At 41.0% G+C, this 21,558-nt stretch overlaps 1 protein-coding gene across 1 annotated transcript in view; it reads left to right on the forward strand.

Moving 5' to 3' along the window:
- The window catches only part of T265_14074 (hypothetical protein), a gene marked incomplete at both ends in the record, with an annotated part of 103,652 nt that overhangs the window by 78,723 nt on the left and 3,371 nt on the right, over positions 1 to 21,558 (forward strand). Inside the window, 5 exons of the mRNA XM_009171917.1 lie at positions 8,395 to 8,574; positions 9,309 to 9,484; positions 11,256 to 11,378; positions 14,910 to 14,980; positions 18,403 to 18,540. Coding sequence (XP_009170181.1) covers positions 8,395 to 8,574; positions 9,309 to 9,484; positions 11,256 to 11,378; positions 14,910 to 14,980; positions 18,403 to 18,540 — 688 coding nt within the window. The remainder of the gene's footprint in view (positions 1 to 8,394; positions 8,575 to 9,308; positions 9,485 to 11,255; positions 11,379 to 14,909; positions 14,981 to 18,402; positions 18,541 to 21,558) is intronic.

Here is a 21,558-nt window from a genome sequence, read left to right on the forward strand (position 1 = left end):
GGTAATGTGAGATTTTGTAACTTCACTTGAGATTTCGTCTTTCAAACAGAATCACTCTACCCCGAAAAGTCCGAATGTACCGTGGACATACTAACAGTATAAAAGTTTTCTCAAGAAGGAAAAATCTCACAAGTGACCCAAACATTTTACTTGAGAAGTCGTTATTCGAGGAACTAGTCAACACACGATCACCGAAATTAAGTCACGCGACCGTTGGATGGGTGATGTTCCGTCCCGTATTAGGGCACGTTTATCACACAGCTGATCAGCCACTCATGGCCAAGTGGCATGGTGTTCAACTACTGAACAGAATTTTGAGGGTTAATCTCAGCGGTTCATGAATGCACTCTGCTGGTTATCTACTGTTATTGGTTCCTTCGTCTAGCAGACTTCTTCCTTCTACCAAATCACCTGCATCTACGTGGTTATTTATGCAAAGTTCATGAACTCTCTGGTGATTCTTACCGAGCCATTTAATCCTAGTTCTTTCGGAAAGAGCTTTTAGGTGGTTTAGAAATTTCGGTTCAGCGGGCTTAGTGATCAGTCAGCGTGATGATTGCCGGGGCTATGAACTCTACAGCCCATCGGGGTGGTCGCTTCAAAAATAAGACATACTGACAACACTGACAGCGGCTATGTGCCACTCACCATCAGCTACTGTTGAGACAGAGCAACTACCATTTTGTTCGTTCTTCCATACCTTCATTCAATGTGATCACATCGTCGTCCATTGCCGTCTTACAGTTTTCTGGCGCACATGCCAGCGTTGTTGAACCAGTGAGAAAAGCATAGCACACCTATTAGGACTGCCTAAAACAATCCCTATCTACTGATGTATACCTGTTTCACTCAAGCTTTTATCTGGAAAGTTGTGGAATATCTTGACAATCTTCTCTGACAGCGACATCGAACACTGTACCATTCCCAAGTACTTTCATCCTTCAGAGTAAGAACCCGTAATCAGATACTTTGGGTCTGTGAGGATTCTCAGCTCTAATCCGTAAACCTCATGATGTAGACGTTTGCTTAGACATACTTCCAGCAATCCTGTAAAATGTTAGCTACTCTGTTTCTGGTGCAGCGCAGACAGCACAGACGCAGCGTGGCATAGAACTTGAGTTTAGATGAGACTTTGGTACAACTATGCTACCAGAAACATATTTTGATTTTCGGAAAAACGATGCAATGTAACAAGATATCTGTGTCACTCAAAAATGGCCTTCGTATTGATGGGGAAGCTAAGCAGCTGAGAGAACCTGAAGAAGTAGAGAGGGCGATCGGACGCTGATTGAAATGCCCCATGGGAAAAGACCCCAGGAGTCTTCATCGAGTGACTTGTTAAAGAAAGACTACTCTGCTAGTCACCTCCCGCTTTTCAGTTAGACCTCTAACAAGCAGCTAAACGTTGCATCTGTAACTTCCAATGGTACCGCTAGTATATGAAATTGATTTTTGTGCCAAAGTTTCGTTGATTCCGATGGACTAGTGGGCGCACTACTCAAAGATTTAAAACGGATGGGAAGCCAATACCCTTCTTGAACATTTACTTTTAACTTGGAGAATAGAACCGGATCGAATCTCCGTGGTTGTCATCCTAAGCCATGCCTTCATCATTTCAGGTTTTGTTGCCGAGACACCATTCGTGTAGACACGAACCAGAAATCTTGTTCCTTCACTACAATATACTTGAATTCGTTGGTCGGACCTCTTTTATTTTTCAGAAGCTCATGAGCGTAGAAGAATACATGACGGTTTTCTTAGAAGCAGGGACTTCCTAAAGTGATAATCATGTTTTACTTTTCCACATAGTTTTGTAAATGATGAAAAATTGACTCGGAGCAAAGCATTTTAATCGCAGTTGACTGTAGTGTTGTTGACATGGAAATAACATTATTCTATTTCTTTTTTAAAAGCAGGAGGAAGCGTATACATCTCTAGAAGGGCATTTTTGTCATCTTGTATGTGTTTTACACTCGTCAGTGTAGTTGTGGTGCGGGGTAGGATAGAGCAAATTTGGTTGGAAATTATAAAAAACATCCCAGTTGGTTATAAAAAATAGTGAGCAAAGTTAAAAAGCGGAATTAATTAAAAGTTTACACATGATCACCTGACATAGTCATTAAAATAGTTGACTACCTAGACTCCAGAAAGTCCACCGACCGTTCTTTAACAAAGTATTTAGACAGAAAGACCCACATATCAACATACTTCGCTTGGACAGCAGTCTCCTGTATATTAAATTTAGAAGCGATTCGTTGGCTTTCAAATCGGTCGCATTGCTTACGTGATGCCCTATGAATTATACGAAAAGTGATTACGGTACACCGGTACGTCCCCTCTAAGTGCTTTTTGGAAGACGTCCAGACAGAGTTGGACGCCTTTTTTACCGATGTAACTGGTCCAATATGAGCAGCCGAAATGGCATAAACGTATTGGGCTGGTCTGACGAGAAAATCTGTCATTCTGTTCGTGTCCTTCTTCACCGAGTTCCAAAACGAGCTCACACAAGCCACGAAAAAGTGAAAATCTTGTCAAATCCATTTATAACATGGGTTCTCTTCAGTTCTCCATCGGTCCCGATGATATGGACAAAGAGTAGTGTGAAAAACGTGGGTAAATGCCATAAAAGTGCCAGGGGTATTCGCTAAACATCTGAATAGAAGAGAAATTCGGGAGCTGAAGGCTTTATGGAATCATAGGGCCGACAACGAGATTGTGAGAAAAGAATGGCCCTTGAAATCAAAAGGTCTAGTTCGCACGTGTTTTTTAATCTTTGGGATATAAAAAACCAATATAGTTTGAACATTTGAAAGTACAGCCTTTTCACCACTTCAACACATTCTCGGTGAAGTTAAAAGGAGTTGGATGAGACCGTACGTAGAAGGCTGCTTGTACGTGGTTTTTCAACTGTTCAAGGTGCACGTAGCATTCTGTGGGTCACAATGGGCTAACTGTTCTTCCAATATGTTTGACGTGTGTGTCCTAAGCTCATATGCTATTAACACCGAAAAGCATGTTTCTGTCTTTCTGAATAATTTTGGTTTCCTTTAGCATGACTGTCATGTTCCTGACTCCCAAGACTTTGAACAGCTGACTATTGGCTATAGCCTCAATCGTACCATTCAGACTGGCTCGCACACGGTGCCACGTCGATACAGCACCGACAGCGCATTGATGGCATTTTCCTTTTCAAACTGAATGCAGCGAGTGTACTTTGACTAATCTTTTATCCCTGGCAGTGGATACGGAATTCTTTTACTCATGTCCTTTTAGATCATGTGAAAACTGCCGCTCTTCTCTTAAAAATGGCTTTTCTTACTAATACTAATACCAACACTGAGGTTGATGCATCTTCTTCAGTCTTGTGATAACCTTTTAATGTGTGCGTCATCTACCACTGTTGTCATCCATTCACTCACTTCATATGGAAGGAGGGATAAACCGCTCATTTTTAATCGAAATTCTATAAAACCTGAAGAACTACTAGAACTGATAGTGACTGTTTCTACCTCGATTTTACTATGTGGGTGGTTGAATAATAAATTCAGTTCCAGTTCTAGTTTTTTCTTGTTGTTAAATTGGTTGTAGGTTCTGTTGGTTGTGCGAATATAAGGAACACATGTGTAGCTTCTCTTGCAAAAATTTTCAGTAAAATCATACTTCCAAAATTTATTGATTTGCCTTCTGTCAGCTTATTTAACATCTTCAGGAACTCATCTTGACGTCATCAAACGTGTTGACGACTGCAATGTTGCGAGGATTTTGAACTGCATCCTAAAATTTGAGAATGAATATCGTTTAAATCTGTTGAGTACTGCTTTTGTTTGTTGAAAATCCCATTTTCAACACATTCTCGAGGGACACTAGCTAAGATAAAACATCGTAAACTTTTCACGTTGACAGTTTTCACATTTTGCAACCAACACTGGGTCCTAGTCAGTACACAAATTACTGCTTCTGCGAATGCAACACTGGTTTAACGAATTGATAATCAAGATTATTTGCACAAGACAAGTGCTGTGAATCTCCGTCATTTTGGCCCGCAAAATGAAGTCCACTTGTTTCGATATGTGGAAAAAATTAGAACCACTTAGTGTTTCAGACCCGTGATTATGTACAACTGTCTGCCTAAGGATAGTGTTTTTTTCAATCACCTATGCAATTCTTATTTTATTGAACTGTGATTCGGGAATGGTGTTTGATGATGGATCACGAGCCAAATATTTTTGGAGTCTTTTTGGCACCAAGTCTAGTCTGTCTTTCCTAATGGACATCTACAATATGATTTCCCCATAATTTGACTTTTGAGAGCACAAGTGGCCTTCGTATAAAACGACTCGCGGGAAAACAAGGAGGAGAATTTTAGGCGTTTCCATTTGAGTAGGTCATAGGCATTAGTGAGCAAACCATTGTTTACATACTGTTCAAATTTTTCAATGAACCACCACAATCTCCCGCATGAAAGATCCTCTATTCCCGTTGAGAACCACAAAACACACGTTACTAAATCTGCACAACGCCTGCCTGATTGAAGCCATACAGTGGGCTGTTCCGAATAGATTCTCTTTTCGTTGGATGAATGCTCTAGTGTACCTTTCCTGTGGATTGCACAACCGGTCATTTGTGACCCATTGCCCATTCATGTAAATAGCAGCTACGAAAATCATGCCGGACATTGCTGGACAGCCTAACTTTCTGACGAAACTAAAGGCCTGCTCCAGCACTGTACGCTGAAGGGTTCTTGTGGTTTGTTTATTTACCGCCGTGGGATTACGGAAACGGCGTTTGCCTTTGCCACATATAGGAGGAAGATGGGGCTTTCATAAATACCTAGTGTTGTCACGCAAGAAAAGGTCAAAAGTCAATTGAAAGTTTTCACAATATATAATATTCTACTCATTTAACTTTGTGCCAGTTGATACTTGAACATTGTTATTCCTTTGTCCATGGGGTGCCTCATTTTTGCGGACACCATGGTCCATCGGAACTGGGCTTTTCTTTTCTCTCGAGTATTCCAGTCTATAAGGTGTAAGCCTTTCACTTAGGTGATGGTTCAAACGTCAAATAGGTGGTTTAATCTTTGTAATCCCTCTGGAAAGAGGAATCAGGTCTTGCGCAGGCAGAACGGACATTCGTTTGCCGGCTGTCCGTAATTAGTCCAGGACCCTCATGTGCCCGATCATGTGCTTAAGTTCTTGCTACCGTGAGATTTTGTACATACCATAACACAGTCGACTGCTTAAAAAGTTGATCAGGCGAACCATTAGATTCTGCACATGCTATTCTTTTCGGCTGAGATTCGGCTCAGCCACTCACGTGCATGCACACTCAGCTCGCCCGTAGAATTCCGTCCAACGAATTCGATCAGGTTAAGTCAGAGAGCACAAATGTTCGTGTGAAAAAAACGGCCCATACCGTGATTGCACGCTTTACAGTGTGGATAAATGCAATCACAGGTGAAGATTGCTGCATCTTTTATAGAAGGCGGTGGTCCCGCGCCTCCTTTGGGCGACTGAATCAGAGTGCAGCTAATGATGACCGCCTCAACATCAGTAGTCGACATATTAGCAATCAACAAGGCTGTTCAAACATCACTAGGGAGAATGTGGTAAGTATTCCGAAGCACACCAATGTACGTTTTGTTTTGTTTCGGTCCATCCCACTAAATACTCCGGGGTTGAACGCCTGATGTTGAAACTCAACTTTCACAGGTCGCAGCAGAATGTGTAGGTTAGCTGGGATCACTGCTACCCTACAGCCAAGGAGGGCTCAGCTCAACAAGCCCTTGAATTTCGTTTGATCTTTGACCTAGTTCTTACACCGTTTTGTAATGTGGAAATTCAATAAGCTTATCATCGTGCAAAGTTTTAGCCAGGCTGAGTACTGTGGTCACGACCACAACGAGCATATTCACTACGCAGTTGATCTTCCCCTTCAAAATGTTCTATCAAAACATTCACTTAAAGAAAGTATACTTGTTTGAAGCTGCACTTTAAAGCTTAAAGATGGTGAGTAATATTCATCCAGGCTCATATTAAGTATGAAACATGACAGTATTAAGTGGATGTTTACATGTTGCTAAAGAAGGTATGCTCATTAGGATAGCGGATCGAGCCTAGCTGAGTAGTCTATCACAGTCGTGAACAGAAGAAAAGATAATGATTTTCAGCAAAGAATGAGGCAATATGTAAGCATTCGAATTAACAACCCTATTAAACCTTAACCCCAACAGTGGAATGAACACATCACGCCGATTTTGCAGTGTTCCAGTGTTGTGCTAGATCGTTTGGTGCAATGTTCATCTTCATTTGTGTTTTAGTACGTGGTTTTTGTCAACCATTTAATTATCCCGGGGTTTTAGATTTTCCCTCATCTTTAAAAATCATTTCCCGAGCTCCCAAACTGACTAATTACCGCAAAGATGCGTCAACTTACATTTATTAGGCTCACTCCGTTAAAACCCTATCACTAAATAGGACAGTTGCCGTGCATAAATCAATTTGTCGATGGTCACTCAGTCTTGTGAATAACCACAATTCCATGTTTCCGACGCTGATACATAAAAGCTAGCATATCAACATAGCTGAATGACAAACAAATATCCATCTACCTGCCAATATTTGAAAAAATTGTAGCTCCGCGGAAAGAAGTGGCGGTAAAATGTCCCATGCGGTGCTTATCCAGAATGGTTGTATAGGCTGGAGGCCTGTCTCGAAAGAACAGTAACAGAAATTTTCGTTCAGATGTTTAGATTATTGCGGTTCGTGGGATCTAAACCCAATACTATTTTACCTCGGAGTACTGCCTGGGCCTTTTTAATTTTTGCACTTGAATTTCTCGCAAGGCCTGGTAGATGTTTTATCAACCTTTTTTCCCAACTAGAGGATCTAAAACGAAATAGATTGTGTAGTTTAGTTTAGCTGCTGAACCGTAAGAACTCCGTGTCTGGCATCGCGAGACGAAGTTGGATATTATTTTTAATTCATCTGTCTAACAAAAATTCATTTGGCTTTTTTATTCCGGATAGTGCTGATCAAACAGCCACAGGCCATTTGGTGCATTACAAAGATAAAATCACAAGTACATCTTAACACGGCCCTAGCATAATGGCCAACTAGTTCATTCTTTGTTTTCAACATGGATTTCGTTCCATTGTTGTTATAAAAAGCACACCATTCTAATTAATCATGATATTATAGTGGCACTGCAACCGTATTTAAGGTTACCCAAAAATCGAACGTTCCAGAATGTCCTAACGGATTAAGTAAACCCAATGTTTTCTTGAGGGCGATAGCCTACTACCGACTGCGCCCTCGCTGAGGCCTATCAAGTAGCTGACTCCCCCGCCATAATTGTCTCAGCTGAACATTTAGTTGTACGCAACTGGTGGAGTGAACTCACTTTCAAATCACTTTAATATTAACGGGAGACTCATCTGCTTCTCACCTTTATGATAGTCTATAGCAAACTCATGAATAGTCTTTTACGTCAAGAAAATATATTACAATATCTCGACTACCGTATCAATCGAAACATGAAGCCCCTTTTATGCTGAGTCCCTGTTAACACTAAAGTGAGTTGTAAACGAGCGTATTCCGGCATTTTGCAAAAGTCAGTTTTTCTAATCGTGTAGTTTATTAGTTTATTCCTGTTTGATAAGTGGAGCTAAGTGACGAACAGATGGATAACATTGTTACAGTCAGTAAAATGGCAACTGTTTTAGAATCAAACTGGGACTTAGTTCGAAACTCTGTTAAAGATTTCGGTAAAACCGATGTTCTATCACTCCTCTAACGAGTCAATTTATAAACCATTTGCCGTCTATAAGAAGCCTGAAAAATTTCCTTAGTAGTTTTATCTCGGTATCCGACTTATTATCATTTATTTTTGAAGAGCATGGTCAGAAACATAAAAAGTGAATGCAAGCGATGAATGCGAAAGAGTAACAGGAGAATATGGGAGAAAAGAGAGCGACGTCTCATTCAAAATCTTGCCAAGAACAGTCCCAGTCTGATGAGATGAATCCTAAAGTATGTAATGATTTTGATATGGAAACACGCGTCCAAAGACCAACAACCGAAAAAAGGACAAACAATAGTAAATGCTCTTCAAGGTACGGCAGGCACTAGCACAGTCAAGACTCGCACATCAGGCACAAAGTATCCGTCATACTGGGTCTGGTGTGAGAATGTACATTCAACGCCATGTTGCACCCATAAAAGTGTATTACTACTACCCACAATTAAATGGAGAATTGTACGGACCTTGCCAGTAGATTGATAAGCATAAAATCCTTACTGATTCAATGGTCTGTAAACGATGCTTTGTTGCTACTCGTTTCTACTGTGTGCAAAATTGCTTGGCGTTACCTGATGGTTAACCCCTTTAATATAGTGTTTGGTTCAGTCTTGGTCATTGAATACTGTCCATACGGAAATCTACGTACCTATCTGCGTGCATTACGGTGCAATTTAACGCAAAATCAGGCTGAAATGCCACAACTTCAGCAACAGCTCAACACATATGTGTTCCAGATCGCCGAAGGAATGCGCTACTTGTCGTCACGCAATGTAAGTCACTGTGTTTATTGTTCTTACTGATCGAACAGTCATAAATTTAGGTCAATTTTTTTAAACAGGGTTATCAAACAGGGTTGAACCGCAGCGTTTTTTCTCTAGCTGTCTCCTAAAAGAATAGATGAACTTGAGGTAGCTTCTATAAATGAATGCCTTAAAGAGAAGTTTCTTCTTCAAAAAAATCATATTTCGAGGCGCTGGAACTTTGTTGCTCTAGTACTCAGTTATACTTCTAACTGCATCGTTTTGACCAAAATCTTCTAAAAGCCAAGCCCGAGACCAGTAAATAAAACCTATAGTCAGAAGTGGACTAAGCACTCCCCTGGGGAATAGTTGATTTCTATCACAAAGCCTTCGGCAATGTGGCCTTAATTAAAACCGTCATTTTAGAACGACAGTTGGTAATTGGTGACTGAAAACAGGGGCACAGATCTTCACTGTCTGAAAAACCACATTTTTTCTCCTTGGCAGTCTATTAAAGCGAATGACACTCCACTGCATTTACTTGGAAGCCAAGTGGTTGCTCGTGTACATTCAACGCCATGTTGCACCCATAAAAGTGTATTACTACTACCCACAATTAAATGGAGAATTGTACGGACCTTGCCAGTAGATTGATAAGCATAAAATCCTTACTGATTCAATGGTCTGTAAACGATGCTTTGTTGCTACTCGTTTCTACTGTGTGCAAAATTGCTTGGCGTTACCTGATGGTTAACCCCTTTAATATAGTGTTTGGTTCAGTCTTGGTCATTGAATACTGTCCATACGGAAATCTACGTACCTATCTGCGTGCATTACGGTGCAATTTAACGCAAAATCAGGCTGAAATGCCACAACTTCAGCAACAGCTCAACACATATGTGTTCCAGATCGCCGAAGGAATGCGCTACTTGTCGTCACGCAATGTAAGTCACTGTGTTTATTGTTCTTACTGATCGAACAGTCATAAATTTAGGTCAATTTTTTTAAACAGGGTTATCAAACAGGGTTGAACCGCAGCGTTTTTTCTCTAGCTGTCTCCTAAAAGAATAGATGAACTTGAGGTAGCTTCTATAAATGAATGCCTTAAAGAGAAGTTTCTTCTTCAAAAAAATCATATTTCGAGGCGCTGGAACTTTGTTGCTCTAGTACTCAGTTATACTTCTAACTGCATCGTTTTGACCAAAATCTTCTAAAAGCCAAGCCCGAGACCAGTAAATAAAACCTATAGTCAGAAGTGGACTAAGCACTCCCCTGGGGAATAGTTGATTTCTATCACAAAGCCTTCGGCAATGTGGCCTTAATTAAAACCGTCATTTTAGAACGACAGTTGGTAATTGGTGACTGAAAACAGGGGCACAGATCTTCACTGTCTGAAAAACCACATTTTTTCTCCTTGGCAGTCTATTAAAGCGAATGACACTCCACTGCATTTACTTGGAAGCCAAGTGGTTGCTCGTGTATCAAAACAGCGTACAAGCAAGTTAGAAAGCAAAATAACCATAGTCGGAAATTTTTCTTAGCCTTGTTATCGTGTTCTTCTATGACAGAATTTCCAATGCAAACTACCACAGCCTCGGCGTCATGAGCAACCCAAGCAACTCATGCTACACAAATCTCTAAAGTATGACTAGATTTCATGCTTGGGTCACGTCCGTCTTGAATATAGTTATCGGAGAGAGACTTGATCACTAGTTTTCGGGATGGCAGTCCTCATGGAATACCTTGGCTTTAAGTGCACTCAAAACCAGTGTAGGCCTTAGGTTGGAGGGTGCTCGTTATGGATGCGCCTAATCTAATTTGGTCAAGCCAATCTAACCTCTGTATGGCGCATGTAAAACTCCACTTAGTTGAGTAAATATTCCAATATATCTAGATGCAGCACTGACTGTACTGGCTTTGTGGTGCGGTTCAACCAGAATATAAGACAAAGCAATCTTCGGTAAGTTTACAAGAAGAGTGCATAAGTATAGCAAGAAACATGGAATGCATATTTTATTATCCTGTTCGGTTTTTTTAATGCAGAAGTGCCACCATGCGCCCGGTATGGCATATGTTATCTCCCAGTGTGAATGATTCGAAATTCAAACATATGGACTCTGCGAATGTATACTGGTCTTTTCTGAAGTCCTGGTCCTCAATTAAAGAATCCATGTCGACAAGATAAATAACTTCATGCGTTTACAAATCAAATCGTACGACTAAGCTTTTCGCACACATATTTTGACTAGTTCAGTCTAAAATCACGCTGGTAACATGTTGAGAGAATGAAGCCTGAAATAACTAACTAGACTTTTCCAGCGGTATTTCTAGTTGTACTGGATGTCTATCTCCAAAAACCCTGAATTTTTCTGACAGTTTGAAAAGAGGCGTTTAGGTTAAATGAAACAACCGGATTAAAACTGCCAAGTTCTACATTTTATCTCTATTAACATGCACCTTTCGAGGACGGAAAACATGCTTTTAAGCTTTTTGTAACACACTAGTTGATTCCCACTACCGTCGATTGTAAGAAGCTGCACTTCCAAAGTCAGAAAAAGCGAGTTTGCACTCTCACACCTGTCACTGTCAAGATGTGTGGTCGCGCTTACCTCATGAGAATACGTCTGCCGAACTACTTTTGAAAATGTTTACGACCAAAATATGACACTCAAAATCTTTTGCTCCTTTTCCTGTGCAAACAAATCATATCTCCAGATTATCCACCGGGATTTAGCCGCACGTAACATTCTACTTGGTTCCAACTGGGTGTGCAAAATTTCAGATTTTGGTCTGTCGCGGGTGCTGGAAACCAGCTCAGACTACTACTTACGAGATCGCGTAAGTTAAAACGATAATTTTTTCTCATTTTATTGAATGAACCGATGACGCACGAAAACAGGTTTCATTATACGGAAGCTATCTTTGAATAACGCAGAATTCATTATTGTGTGAGAATGGTTCTGTGAGGAATAGGCGGTTTTCCCGAGTAAACCGAATTCACCATAGTTAATTTCGCATGTCGCTTATCTAGGGTTTTGATGCAGTGAGTGATTAACGTATTGCCCCTGCTATGAAACCTTCGAACAGTCAGTTCTCCTAAATAAACTTCGTCGTTTTTATCACAACTTCTCTACAACCATAAGTCTTTCTAAAAGTAACATCTGAACATGAAACATTTGTTGCCCCATACAAGAAACTTGTGTACGTATCGCCCTACACTGCTCATTTCGTTGCGAAAAACTAACATCTTGAGATATATCTTTAGGTCTTTGTGCCCTTTTTTCGGATATCGGAATTGAATTCCGTCCTTTCCACGAGACACTTCAAAATGAAACGGGTACTTGTAGCCTGCTGTTACAGTCTCATTCCACGGATCACTGAAAAAGGACCAAACCAACTGTGACATTTTCGCCCCTAAACAGGATATCAACGGCAACCATTTTTAACAGATATCTGTATCAGTCACACTCTTACTGCAGCTACCATGGGTAATAAAATGGGTTTTCAACAAACGTTTCTCCTCGGTAATTCAACAGGAAAAGTGCAAGCTAGTTCGAGAGTTGAAACATAAGCTATTCCCGAATAGGTGCAAGGCTTAAAATAGGCAAAACTTGAGATCCGTAGGTTCAGATTAAACTGTACTGGTGCAATACGGAACGACTGGTGATCGACAAAACTGTTGAAATTTTTAACCTTGACGAGATGTGATTTCTACTTTTGGTTGTCATAATGAAACCGTTCCCTATGAACGAATGTTGAAATAGCCTGACAGTTTTTTTGTGAGGTGATGTTACATTTTTCAGAAAGAAGCACTGGTGAAAAGTTGCGATAGCAACCTAGGCTACCTCCAGAACAAAGGATCTTTGATTCGTTGTTCATAAAATCAACTGAAATGCCTAGACGGAAAACCCTCCGTACCAAATCAATGGAGGGAGAAACAAACGTGCAACAAGAAGCCGGACATTTCTCCAATGTTGGATAAGAGCAGGGCATGTAGTGATTTGCACTGGACATATCTGACAAGGCTTTTTGGGTAACGCAGGCCTTATTTGCAGAATGCATTTGGCTGACCCTAGTTTTATTAAGATAGTTAATTTGGAATGGTTCACTCAGACTCCTTATGAATGGCTGTGAGAATGCAAATGAGGTGGTGAAGGAATACTTCCAGAATCGTCTTTTGCTTCACTAGGAATGGACTAGATTTGTCCGAAATAGATTTCTGATGGTTTCATTTATAATATGTTTTAAAAACAATACAGAAAGAAAATCCATTTGATGCGCATCCATTTATTCAATCCATTTGATCTGCCGTTTTGCTGACTTGCAGCTGATTACCTGCAATGCAAAGTTGCAGTATGAATTAGCCCCATATTTCCGTGTATCCTGATGGAGTTTCCAACAAAGGAAGGGCAATGTACCAAGAATGTGACCCAAGTAAAGAGAACTTTTGTTGAAGATGCACGGAACGCAGCCCTCAGTTATTGGTTAAGAGTGCGTATTAACTCAAAAAAGGAGTCTGTGGTTTTATTTGTTTTACTCTTCAACAGCCTTTGAAGAAATTTACCAATCGCGACCAACCTGAACAGCTGTGCCTACAGAGTCGATTAAATAAAGATTATGATTTTGAGACTGTTCTCCCGTGATGTGGTGAACATGAGGTCGTTATTCGCCTCAAGATCGGGCAATTGAATCGGTCGCGAAAGAGGTTACGTCCTTTACTGAAAGTTAATCAGTGATGGGAAGTCAAGAAGAATTGTATGGCTGTTTTATCCCAATAAGAGTTCACCAGCAGTGTCCAGCTCACGAATCACTAGGGCCTTTTGAATGACTCCAAGTAAGGGTAAAACATCTACGCAGCCTTCCTTGGCTTCTCAACACAGACGGACTTCACTTGAAGGATTAAATATCCACTAAAATTTCCACAGCCTTTGGACACCACGAAGTGCCAAAAGTAGCTTAGAAAGGAAGATTAGTCATAGGATTGAAATTTTTCATCTAAGAAGTTGTCGCTTAAGGAGCAAGTCAGGATGCGATGTGATCGCGTAATCAAACGACGAATGGCACTATATCCTGTCTAGTTGCGAGCTCCAAAAATGCATTCAGCTGTGACACGCTTTTGGTACCTAGTTGACATGCCACCTGAAGGAAGCGCAAAGGTTGAGCCACTGCCAGGTTGCCCAAACTCAGACAAAAGAAGTCAAGATGCAGAGGTCGGGTTCCAACGAACCTTCCGGTCAGTAAATTGGCACTCCAACCACTGAGCCACGTGGCCTCCCAAATGCGTGCTTATTATTTTGCTGCTCAGTTGCTCTTGGCCGAAGGGTTAGGGGTTCAGAATTAGTTAAATCCTGTTTCACTACTAGAAAATCGCATCATGAACTCAACAAACTACCCATCATTTCCTTGCTCCCGGTCGAATGCAACCTGAATGTCCATCTTTCTATCACTTGTACTCCTCAGTTAAGAAAGTGATTGTTGAGTTCCATCCTCTTTTGAGCTATTCAGTCTAATGCGGATGCTAACGTTCATGGTTCCGTCAAAATCTCAGTACTCAGGGCAGTACCGCCATTCATGTTCACATTACTCATTTCTTGAGTACAAAACTTCAAAAAAACATTCGATATTTGAGAATATTCGACAACTGGGAGTGGTGAGCCTATTGTTTGCCCCCTACTTTAGAGAGCAGGGGCTACAATTTAATTGATATCCGAGTGCAGTCGTGAGATTCGCAATGGGTGTGTTGATATTTCAGCATCAAGCCGAATTTTTAATCCTGAAGAAGGCCTACAGCATATTGTCATCCGGGTTGGGCTTTCACAAGAATGATAGAATTGCATTCATAACAGTGGAAAAGTTTGTTTGAATCCGCGCTGACTTTGAAATATAATCTGAAATGTATACTTAACAGTGATATAAAAACGGAAGAAACAATGTGCACCTTAGTATCAGTCGGTTGGTGTCTGAGTTAGTCAAATTTTTTTATGGCTATCTACCTAACGGAAATTGTTACTATCTAGGTCTGAATTTCTTCTGGAGACGTATGGGGCGAATGAGTCTGCGTCAACTTAAGGTTTCTAGGGTATTCTAACAACGTGGGGATAGTTAGCTAGAGGAAATATTTTATTCCTCCAGGGTCGAGTGAAGTAGACTGGTGCGATGTGGTAGACCTAACGACATATACCGCCCCAGTTCTGCCCTTTTTAACACAAGAACATCAACTTGCCGTTACAGACCACCCGTTTTATGCCGCGGAAATACCATGCAAAAGCCGGCGTTGTAACTATGCCTTGATCTCTTGCTGTAGAGAAAAAATTTAGCTTACCCACTCTACGCGCTTTCGTTACATTCTCTTTCTACACTTGCGTCAAGGGTGCACTTCCAATGAAATGGCTTGCTCCGGAGGTTTTGGAGAGCAGACGGTTCTCCAAAAAGTCGGACGTGTGAGTTGTGTGCAGTTTCATTGCAACAATCTCGACTTTCAAATGGTTCTGTTGGTCTTTTGGGCTAATTTGAAAAGCCAAACTGTTAGATTGATTCTCCACATTTTCGCTGAAATGAAATCCGTAAACATCTCGTGAGCGCACATACGTATAGATGAACAAATTGGATGAACATATATGCACACTACCTACCACGCGTCAGAAATATTTGAGTCTCTGTACGTATTGTTTGGTACAATGCTTTCTCCAGAATGCTTTTCCGAGAATAAACCTCGAACCTTCCTACTTGCACTGGTAATCTGTAAAGAATCTGATCACAGGGATTACCAAAGAGCTTGTTTTGTCAGCCATACTTATGGCTAACAAACGCGCGGTTACAATGGAACCCAAAAACAAAAAAATAGTCTTACGGTGTCTTATAACGAGCCATCTTATTAGCAAAACTCATTTATCATGAGGGGATTTTTTCGGCACGCTGGATCGCATGATTGACTATTGTTTAGTCTGAAGTGATGTTCGCATTTTTAGCAGGGATAATTTGCTGGTCTATCGGATGATATTAACAACCATAGACTGGCCGTGCCTTGATGTGATACGACAGTACGCTCACAAGTGGGTTGTGAGGACGAATCAGATCCAGAACCAGAAGGCTAATGCAGATTCGAACACAAACGGAGACGCGACGGGCGTGTGTGAAGCACAACACAGAAACTCGGAGCAATTGGGGTAAATTAGGTCCGCCAGACAGCTGTTTATGTAGGTCAGCTGATCACTTTAATACAGCCGCTCGTTCCATTCAAAATTGGAGTCGATCAATAACTTTTTGTCTGACTGTCCGATATTGGTGGGCCATGGTGGTTAAACTAAACAATTAATAGCAAACAAGTTCTTAATTGTGTAAACAGGCATTCGTTTACCCTAGCTAGCAGTTTTTGATGACATGCTCCTACAGGAATGTGGTTTAAAAACTCAAGAATAATGATTTCTTGAGTTGATACTTCAATAATTTTCACTCATGAAAAAGACAAAGACAGTTATTTACAGTTTTATGAAGGTTGCCGTCAGTCGTACCTGCGAGAACAAAGTACTTATACGATACATCGTAGAGGAAAGAGGCAGTCAGCTAATCTTTATTCTTCGTGTATTTTCTCTTCAACTATCGAAGCTTTATGGATTATCCAGTTTTAAATGTCAAATAGAACTGAGCTTTCTTTTCCCTGAACAATTTACTTGATTGATGCATTGATTTTTTGCAGCGTTTTATGGTTCATTTTTCGGAGCTTTTTGGATATGGTTTCTTTAATTTTTCTGCTATTTTACTTTGTTAAGCCTCAAGATAAATATTCAGTATCTTAGGAATTAATCGGGTACATACCCGGAGGCTCGATGAAAGGGAGGAATTAGTAGTCAATTTAGACCAGCATATTACCAGTCTAACATAAATTGTCTTGAAGCACATGCAAAATAAAATGAGCATAGCTAAGTTAGTTATCGTGTCAGGTTGAGAGCAGACGATCAGACTGGGTTCATCGGTCATGCTCAAACACATTCACAAATTCGGACAGATTAACACAAGAGCACCCAGCGTGCACTAGTGTGCTAGTGGTAACCGCATTAGGTTTGTATGCTATGTAGGCACAGGCCTGAATCCTGATGTCGTCAATGACGTAAACTGCTGGTGCTCTCTAGTGAAAGCTGGATTATTGTTTCATGCCCTCACTTTAGGTTGTGCCATCGTCAGTAGTTATAACATTAAAACATGATCACACATTTTAATTGAGAAAACGTCCTGTAAGTTGAGATGGTATGCCGAAAGGTCAAGAAGAATTGCACAGTTATTTCATCTCCATCGGGAATTGTCAGCAGTGCAAGCCTCAGGAAATAGGTACACACACAGTTCCGGTTTTTCAGCACATATTGGCTACACTTACACGACGAAATCTCAAAATAAAATTCACAGTCTCCTCACACTACCGATAGTCGATAAGTAGCTCAGAGAAAGAATAATTTCCTAATTGAAATTCTTATCTCTTGATCGTCGATTCAGGAGTAAGTGAATTAATGAAGACTAAATGCATACTGCGTTATTGAAAAATCAGCAGCTCTCTATTTCATCTCAGTGAGATCAGCTAACCATTGTTTGGAAAGTAAGTGTGCAACCACTGACCGGAAGATCACCGATTCCTACTCCTTGATTTTTTCTGATACGTCCTGTTTATGATTCCCAATGAAAGCAAAACATCTGCGCAGTTCATCTTGTTTTTTTTAGCACGCATTGGTTTTAGTTGGAGAGTTAAAAGTCTGTCAAAACCTACCAGATCTCTTAACGCTATCAGTAATCAGAAACATTCAATCAAGTTACACAAATCCAGCAACTCCTGCAGCCACCTGTAGTTAGTCTGCCACTCGCTACATGGAGGTTTGCCGCAACTCCCAACGTTTCGTTATTCTGTTAGGGTGCAGGCGTGTGACACGGCAAACCTTTAACATGTCAGCTCGCTAGTAGCATCTTAACCAATTCCAATTCGCTGCTTTCGTACATGGCAACTATTCTGCCTCGGTACGATTGAAAATCCAGAAGAGCCTAACAAATTAAGAGTACCCACCCTCTTTCCACACGGGTACCGATCAGACTGTTCCATTCTGCCTGATTCATTGTGGTTAATTAACTGCTTGGAGCAATCAAGTGGGATCCATCGGATACGTGGTGGATCACAAGGTTTGTTGTTACTAGGATCCTTGATGCGCCTAATTCGCTCTTCTTCGAATGGAATTAAACCACATCATTTAACTGTATGAACCAAAATATTTGAAGTTACCGTAACAATGCTTTGTTAGCCTAACCATAGTATTAAGTTGATCAAATGATGAAGAAAATAGAACAACGATTTTTTACTAAGACATGTGAAGAAATAACTTCACAAGCGCATAGCTTGTGTTGTAAAGTGGACATACAAATTAATGAGCATTGTTGTTCAAACTTCCGGCGAACCCAAGACACCGGTCCCGGGCTCCATTCATGGCCAACTCTAATGCAAGTGAATGGTCAGTTTTCCCCTTGAAATAAGAATGTGAACCTAACCAGTGGTGTCAACTTTGTGGATTGTAAGCCCCTTCTTATAAAAGATCAAGTTCATCGGCAGGTTTGATAGAGTTTGGATGAAACTCTGTGGCCTATCTATTCACTCTGCTATGTAGTTTGTTTCCAACTAAAGTGGACCACTTCTAACCAAGCGCGGAATTTGTTCCCAATATTATAAGGTATTTTCTTAATTCTTAAACCGGAATCTTTCCGTGTTGTTTCTGCATTCCGGGTTCAAATTTTCTCTTAGGCTGCCTGATTGACTTTGATGCTCAAAGGTTGGAAAGGCATGTGCAGACAAATTCCTGATAATTTCTCTGTCTGTTGGTTCACTCTTCAGATGGTCTTACGGCGTGTTGTTGTGGGAAATCTACACCCTGGGTGGTACTCCGTATACACATTTCACTCTCGAACAGGTGCGAAACATTGTCCAGCACGGATACCGGATGTCCAAACCACCACTGTGTCCTCAGTATATGTGAGTTTCCCACAATATGCTGTTTTCAAACGATTTCGCTTACCTCACAAAGTGACCTAATTATGAGAACAATCACTCCTGAAGCACTTTAAGAATGAGCATTGAGGCCTAGTTAAAAACAGAGAATGTAGTAAACTGAAAATTTTCTGTCTGCTAAGCCTAGATTCTCGGCGAACCAGTCCATTTGGAAAATGTCTAGTTTTATTGGCAAAATTTACCCGCTAGTCTGTTGACTGATTGGAATCTAGCCACTGCACCCTCCCACTGAGCCCCGAACGAAACCGATGATGGGCTATCGGACTAATTTGATTTGTCTTACCGCACTACTCCCAAGTACCCAAATTAATTTTTTTCATTGTGAAATATCTCCGTATTAGGACCACTCGTGTGACATGTGTCGTGTGCAAAAACCCAAACTTCTTCATAAAATCAACATTTATGTCCCTTCTACATCCCTTTTGTATCGTTGTTCAACCGTCTGCCTTTCCACTCAAACTCCTGGATTATCCTTATTCACACCCATTAGGTCAGAGGCTTTACAGCAAGTATCCATGAGGAATGTGACCAAAGAACATTATGTTCTGGATTAGTGAAGTTCAGTATTTGGGCCAAAATGATGTCTCTCCCTGGATCTATCACATCGTGAGCTTTTGTCACAAACAGCTGACGAGAAACTTGAGAAGCCACAAACCCGGAATATGTACACATTAAGACATAATGACACAGTTCGTCACCAATTCGCTCCTACGGTGGTTTTGCGTTGAGTAGTGGTGTGCGGAAGGAGGGGACGCTCGTTCATGATTGGTTGCCTCAGCGCAGCCTCTTCCTCTGCCTCCAAATAGACCTTGAATGCAAATATTCCGTGGATCAGTTCAGTAGTTTATCTGTTTACGTCAGCTGTGCTCTGAACTAATGTGTTCAGGAATGGTCTGTTTTCTTTCTTTCCNCTCCAAATAGACCTTGAATGCAAATATTCCGTGGATCAGTTCAGTAGTTTATCTGTTTACGTCAGCTGTGCTCTGAACTAATGTGTTCAGGAATGGTCTGTTGTCTTTCCCTAGTTCGATTGATATCCACAAAAATTCAGCTAAGCAGCTCGTGTGTCTTTCCCACTGAATTTCGTTTGGTGATAACAGATGAATCATCGACATATGGGATCCAGAACTTCGGGTTGACCGACCCTATTTAGACGGACGCCGATTCCAGCGCAACGATACATAGAAGGAAAGAAAAGGTCGTCTAAATAGATTATTACAAAAAATAGCGGTTCTTGGTTAACTTTATCAGAAGATACTTGAAGAAAAATATATCTCAGCAACAGCCGGTAGAGCAAACGAACGAATGATTCTCCCTGTATCTGAACTGAGATCAAGAATACTGCAACCATATGGAATTTAAGTAGCCCGAGCCTGGTGTCGCCAAGAGACCATGTTATTCAGGGCAACCAAAATATTGTCTACCAGACAGAAGGTACTGAATGCAAAAACCATTAGATTTGACAAACCAATAAAGTTATCTACACGGAAAGACGAATAAAGGTGGCCGTAGTTCTAGCTGATTGTCGTCATTGAAAAGAGAGGTCACCATTTCAATATGGACGACGTAAAAGTGGTGGCCTGAGGAGCTACGAAACACTAGAGGAATTTCCGGAAGGGTGATAAATCACAATGAATTCAATCAGTGAAAACAGTCAACCTCTACGAGAAAAAGACTGTGAATTGAATCGAACAAAACAAACATGACTGAGTATCCGGAAAACGGGATCAGACGGCAAGACCAAACAAGAGGTCAAGCCCAAATTTCAGTCCGAAATCCTCCAACCAGAGGCTTACTCGTCCAGTGCAGCCGATCAGCATAGACCATCCCCTTCAGAATCATGTATATAAACCTGAGCATATTACTACTCAATGCGTGACCATGTGACCCAGCAATGATGATGTGATCGCGATTGGTGACGTCAATTTTGCAGCAAAATTGCCAGGCTCAGCGAGCAACACATCTACAAGGATTCACTCCGAATTCGTTCTAGCGCAACAGTGGCTTCTCACTTGAAATACTCTGCCTTTTAATGGTTGACATAATCATTACCGTTGGCACCAGCGTTGGCACTAACCATGATACAAACAGAATTGGACTCCGTCTTTGACGCTGAAGTTTATTTCATTGATTGGGAAACGGAGTCCCTTTTGATGTAAACGGATGAGTGGCGGCTTGGTGCATACCTTTAAGCACAGCATGTAAAAACAGTGAAGCCGCGAGCATCTACATACACCCTTTGAGATATGCCCAACCAAGCGCGGAACTTGGTAGAACACTTCGTAGATATTTCAAGGTATTTTTACCCAACTGACAGTACCTCCGAATTTGCCAAAAACTGGACGTCCAAGGGCCTGACTATTTTATTTCATCCAAGTGATCTTCGCTAAGAGTTAACTAAATCCCTGAAACACTAAAAGATAATGAAAATGGCCGTCCAGCTGTACCACCCTTTTGGTGCCTAGCTGCCATGCCACCCAAAGGAAGCACGAGGGCCGGGATACTGCCAGGTTGCCCAAGTCTAGACAGGGGAAGTCGAGAGACAGAGGCCGGTCAACGATTCAAAATTATAAGGGAAGAAAACGCCATAGAATCAACTCGATTCCAGAACTTTGTGGAAAACTAACTGGTATAATATTTCAGCCCTTGGCAGCAAAGAGACAAGCAAAGGAACCTTATTAAAACATAGAATGTTTCTTTCGGGCTGACTGCTAAGTATCCCAAAATGCAAGTGAAATAGACACGTTTGAGTTTGAAATCGTCAGATGAAAAATCGAAAATTACTTATTCGGGGATCGAATTTACAACATTTTTGTTAGAATGCTGCTAGAAATCGAAGTGCCTGTGCGAGAACTGTGGAATGGTATCCAACTGCCGTAAAGGTGGTGCATACTTAGCAAAGAGGCATATATGCCTAGTCTACATAGTTTACAGTGTCCATCATGATAATGCGAAAATTTGACTACGAGGAGGCAGAAAATG

Source organism: Opisthorchis viverrini (genome assembly GCF_000715545.1).
Source record: "Opisthorchis viverrini unplaced genomic scaffold opera_v5_139, whole genome shotgun sequence".
Lineage (NCBI taxonomy): Eukaryota > Metazoa > Platyhelminthes > Trematoda > Opisthorchiida > Opisthorchiidae > Opisthorchis > Opisthorchis viverrini.